The following is a 6,020-nucleotide window of genomic DNA, read 5'->3' on the forward strand; positions in this document are numbered from 1 at the left end:
GGTGCCCGGCTACCACCACCAACAGCTCTGACAGGGTCACAATAGAGGGTCCCGGACAGAGCTGGAGAAAAATGTAGAACAAAATTCTAACTTACAAAAAAAGACCAGAATAACTGGCCTGACAGAGACTGGAAAAACCCCGAGAGTATGGCCCCCAGACTCCCTTTTAGCTCAGTAATGAAGTCACTCCTGAGGTTCACCCTTCAGCCAAAGATTAGACAGGCCCATAAAACAGAATGAGACTAAAGGGGCACACCAGCCCAGGGACAAGGACTAGAAGGCAGGAGGGGACAGGAAAACTGGTAGTAAGGAACCCAAGGTCGAGAAGGGAGAGTGTTGAGATGTGATGGGGTTGTTAACCAATGTCATAAAACAATACATATACTAACTGGTTAATGAGAAGCTAGTTTGTTCTACAAACCTTCATCTAAAGTACAATAAAAAAAAAAAAAGCTTTTAAATGTGGAAGTTATATGATATAGGACTCTCTTTTCCAAACTCTGTGAAATGGTGGGCACTGAAGTAAGGGAAAATCTTTGATCAATGTAAGAATTCAAGAAGAGAAACCTGGATATGAGCATTTGGATTTTCTAGCAAACAACTTAGATTTTACCTATAGCTTGAGCCTTTCTTCCAGCAAACTTGATGTTGTGGTGATAAGCAAGGACCTTTTTTTTTAAATGTGTATTTCCTGTTTTCTCTGACAGAAATGACATCAGATGTACCATCGCTGGGACCAGCCATTGCCTCTGGAAACTCTGGGCCTGGGATTCAAGGTGGAGGGGTCATTGTCCAGAGGGCTATTAAGCGGCGACCAGGGTGAGCTTGGGCATAGACTATCAAGATTGTCTCTCCTGTAAACCAACCTGATTTAGTTAGTTGCTGAACATACTTGGCTATTCCTTACCCTGTACTTCAGCTGGTTACCTAACGATACTGCTGTCATATGACTCTGTCTAGTCCTTGGATGTGACCTTATGTAAAATTGATATTTTTAATCTAAGTTTCTCATAAGTAGTTTTTTTGTTTTGTTTTTTTTTAACCAAAGATCTCTGCAGGGTAAAGGACTGTGGCTAAGCCCAGAAATTTCACTTTTGCTGAGGAAACTGTTTGCTGCTTTCATTAAGCTTTGTGTCTGCATTCTCAAAACCATTTTGGTACGTTTCTTCTTTTCTCAATTTGTAGAATACTAAAATCTACAATATTTCTTCTCTGCGTTATTGATATGTTTCTTGGTCTTGAATGCAGAGTCCGTTTAGTTCCAAAAGTATCAAATACCTATTTAGCCTAACGCGTTGTGCTGATAGCTAGAAGGATACTGTATTAGTTTCCTAGGGCTGCCATAACAAACTACCACAAACTGGGAGGCTTAAAACAACAGAAATTTCTCTCACAGTTCTCGAGGCTGGCTGTCCAGAACCAGGGTGTCGGCCCTGTTAACTCCTTCTAAGGCCTCTGAGGGAGAATGTTCCGTGCCTCTCTCCTAACTGCTGGTGATGGCTGACAATCTCAGCATTCCTTGACTTAATAGCTACATTGCTCTCATCTCAGCTTTGCTCTGTAGGTGGTGTTCTCCCTGTTTGTCTATCTCTATTTTTTTCCTCTTTTAATAAGGACATTAGTCATATGAGATCAGAGCTCACGCGACTTCAGTATGACCTCACGTTAACTAATGGCATTTGCAGAGACACTATTTCCAAATAAGGTCACGTTCACAGGTACTGGGGGTTAGGACGTGAACCTATCTTTTTTGGGGGACACAAGTCAACCCATAAAAGATAGAAGGAAGACACAGTTTCCGTCTTTAAGTTGCTTATGTTCTGACAGGAATAATCATTATACACATAAATGTAATGGAAGATACAACAGGCCAAGTTTTTAAAAAGAGGAACAGATACAGTGCCGTGTATTTCAGAGTATCGAAATATCACATTTGATTGTTAAAGATTAGAAAAAACTTCCGAAAGGAGGTTGCTTTAGAAAGGCCTAGAAGAATGGGTAGTATTTTATTCACTTCTTTTCTGATTATATGTTGGTATTATAGCCAATCTTTTATCCCCCCCCCCATTAATAATATTGCCAAGAATGATCCCTGGATTAAAGTGGTAACATGAGTAATATATTAATGCCTGCTACATGTCTAGGAGCTTTACACATTTTAATTCATTTACTGAGGCATAGGGTGAAAAAGTAACTCACCCAAGGTTCCGGAGTTAGTAAGTGACGGTTCTAGGATATAAACCTTGGAGGTTTAGCTTTAGAATCAGCTCTCTCAAACACTATTATGATTATTTATAATAGCAAACTATTACAAACAATATAAATATTGAAAGTAGGGAATTGGTTGAATAAGTTACAGTATAATTTCTAAATGGAATACTATACAGATAGTAGAAGTGACACTGTAGAAAAATATCAGTACAGAAAAATGTTCACAATGTTAAGAGAGAAGAGGTTACATTATATACAATATTCTGCTTCCGTCAGAAACAATTATGTATAACGTGCATAGCAAAACCCGAAAGAATACTCATCAAATTTTTGGCTGATGGGATTATGGATGACTTATTTTTTTTTTTCATTTTTTCTGAAAAGAGCATGTATTATTGGTAACCAGAAAAATTATTGAAAGAAGCAATACAGGTTTATTACGCTTTGCAGATACTGCGTTTTTTACAAATTGAAGGTTTCTGGCAATGCTGCATCGAGCAAGTCCGTTGGCACCATTTTTCCAACAGCATGTGCTCACTTCATATCTCTGTTACATTCTGGGATTCTCCCAATATTACAGACTTTTTCATTATTATTATATCGGTGATCTGTGATCAGTGATCTTTGATGTTACTGTTGTAATTGTTTTGGGGTGCCACAAACCATGCCCATATAAGACGGTGAACTTAATTGATAAATGTGTGTGTTCTGACTGCTCCACCGACCAGCCGTTCTCCCATCTGTCTCCATCTCTCCTCCAGCCTCTCTATCTGAGACAAGACAGTTTTGAAACTAGGCCAGTTAATAACCCTACTATGGCCTCTAAGTGTTCAAAGGAAAGGAAGAGTCCTACATCTCTCAGTTTAAATCAAAAGCTAGAGATGATTAAGCTTAGTGAGGAAGGCATGTCCAAAGCCGAGACAGGTTGAAAGCTTAGGCCTCTTACGCCAAACAGCCAAGTTGTGAAAGCAAAGGAAAAGTTCGTGAAGGAAATTAGCAATGCTATTCCAGTGGACACTCTAATGATAAGAAAGCGCAACAACCTTGTTACTGATACGGAGAAAGTTTTAGTGGTCTGGATAGAAGATCAGACCAGCCACAACATTCCCTTAAGCCAAAGCCGAATCCAGAGCAAGGCCCTAACTCTCCTCAACTCTGTGAAGGCTGAGAGAGGCGAGGAAGCTGCAGAAGAAACGTGTGACGCTGGCAGAGGTGGGTTCATGAGGTTTAAGGAAAGAAGCCGTCTCCACAACATGGAAGTGCACGGTGAAGCAGCAAGTGCTGATGGAGAAGGGGCAACAAGCTATCCAGGAGATCCAGCTAAGATAACGGATGAAGGTGGCTGCACTAAACAACAGGTTTTCAATGTAGATGAAATGGCCTTATAATGAAAGAAGATGCCATCTAGGACTTTGATAGCTAGAGAGAAGCCAACGCCCGGCCTCAAAGCTTCAAAGGACAGGCTGACTCTCTTGTTACGGCTAACGCAGCTGGTGACGTTGAAGCCAATGCTTATTTACCATTCCAAAAATCCTAGGGCCCTTAAGAACTACGCTAAATCTACTCTGCTTGTGCTCTGTAAATGGAACAGCAAAGCCTGGATGACAGCATATCTGTTTACAGTGTGGTTTACTGAATATTTTAAGCCCACTGTTGAGACCTACTGCTCAGAAAAAAAGATTCCTTTCAAAATATTACTGCTCATTGACAATGCACCTGGTCACCCAAGAGCTCTGATGGAGCTGTACAAGGAGATTAATGTTTTCATGCCTGCTAACACAACATCCATTCTGCAGCCCAAGGATCAACGAGTAATTTTGACTTTCAAATCTTATTATTTAGGAAATACATTTCATAAGGCTATAGCTGCCATAGATTGTGATTTCCTCTGATGGATCTGGGCAAAGTAAACTGAAAACCTTCTGGAAGGGATTCACCATTCTAGATGCCATTAAGAACATTCATGATTCAAAGAAGGAGGCAAAAAAACAAACATAAAAAGGAGTTTGGAAGAAGTTGATTCCAGCCCTCATGGATGACTTTGAGGGGTTCAAGACCTTAGTGGAGGAAGTAACTGCAGATATGGTGGAAATGGCAAGTGAACTAGAAGTGGAGCCTGAAGATGTGACTGAATTGCTGCAATCTCATGATAAAACTTTAACGGGTGAGGAGTTGCTTTTTATGGATGAGCAAAGAAAGTGGTTTCTTGAGATGGAATCTACTCCTGGTGAAGATGCTGAGAACATTACTGAAATGACAACAAAGTATTTAGAATATTACATAAACTCAGTTGATAAAGCAGCGGCAGGGTTTGAGAGGATTGACTCCAATTTTGAAAGAAGTTCTCCTGTGGGTAAAAGGCTGTCAAACAGCAACGCGTGCTACAGAGAAGTCTTTCGTGAAAGGAAGAGTCAGTCGATGCAGCAAACTTCATTGTTTTGTTTTAAGAAATTGCCACAGTCAGCCTAGCCTCCAGCAGCCACCACCCTGATCGGTCAGCAGCCGTCAACTTCGAGGCAAGACCCTCAACTATTAAAAAGATAATGACTCGCTGAAGGCTCAGATGATGGTTAGTATTTTTTAGCAATAAAGTATTTTATAATTAAGGTATGTACATTTTTTTTAGATATCATGCTCTTGCACACTTAATAGACTACCAAAAAAAAGAAGAAGAAAGAAAACCAAACCCACTGCCATTGAATCGATTCCAACTCGTACTGACCCTATAGGATGGAGTAGAACTGCCTCCTGTAGAGTTTCCAGGGAGCTGCCGATGGATTTGAAGTGCTAACCTTTTGGTTAGCAACTGAGCTCTTAACCAGTGTGCCACGAGGGCTCCTAATAGACTGCAGTATAGTGTAAACATAACTTTTGTATGTACTGGGAAACAAAAAAATGCATGCAACTCACTTTATTGTGTTACTAGCTTTATCATGGTGGTCTGGAACCGAACCTGCAGTATCTCCGAGGCATGCCTGTATACATTCTTTTAAGGAAGAATTGGAGGACATAGAAGGTTAGAAGGAAGAATAAAATAGTAATAATTCTACTACCGAAAGTCAGCTAACTCAGTTTTTTTTAATAACTCCATCAGTCTTTATTTTTAACATAGATCTTTTTTAATAGTTACATAATTATTTAGTTTATATAGCATGGTCTTTTCACCCAATCACATATAATAACCTTTTTTCGTGTTGTTACGTATTCTCTATAAACATAATTTTTAATGGTTGCATATTAGTCCATGGAGTACTTAATTTTTACTGTGGAACATTTAAGTTGTTTTGAAGATTTTGCTATTATATGTAATTCTGCAATAAACATCTTTGTACATAATTTTTTTTTCTGTACTGTTAGTTATTTCTGTAAGCTAGATTCTTAGAAGTGGAGTTGTTGGGTAGATGGGTAGGATTTTGACAGGTGATCATGGATTACAGGAAGGCGAAAGAGGAATGAATACTTTGAGAGCTGATGCCGTGTACTTCATATGCAGCTCATCTAGAGACCCATAGTATCAGCCTGTTCCACTAGTAGAGATGCCAAGCGTGATCACTCGGTTAAGGTGGTAACATGAGTAATGTTTTAGTTTAATAAAGTACAGAGATGAAAAGATGATTGGCCTCCCCCGTAACCTGTAATCTTCTCTAATCTCCTGAGATGAAGGCACCTCTCCTTTCACTAAATGTCTGTCCCATGTGGATTGTACTCCTCACATGGCACTTTCCTGTTCTTACTTGTTTTATATTTGTATTTGTCTTGGCAGAGAGCCCCTTGAGGGCAGGGTTCCTATTTTCATTCACCTAGCACAG

General features: G+C 39.7%; 1 protein-coding gene across 1 annotated transcript in view; it reads left to right on the forward strand.

The window, feature by feature from the left end:
• Window positions 1–6,020, forward strand: part of ARNT (aryl hydrocarbon receptor nuclear translocator) — a 77,158-nt gene that overhangs the window by 31,651 nt on the left and 39,487 nt on the right. The window contains exon 2 of the mRNA XM_023724606.1: window positions 708–819. Coding sequence (XP_023580374.1) covers window positions 708–819 — 112 coding nt within the window. The remainder of the gene's footprint in view (window positions 1–707; window positions 820–6,020) is intronic.

This window comes from Trichechus manatus, unplaced genomic scaffold (assembly GCF_000243295.1).
Source record: "Trichechus manatus latirostris isolate Lorelei unplaced genomic scaffold, TriManLat1.0 scaffold00250, whole genome shotgun sequence".
NCBI classification, from domain to species: domain Eukaryota; kingdom Metazoa; phylum Chordata; class Mammalia; order Sirenia; family Trichechidae; genus Trichechus; species Trichechus manatus.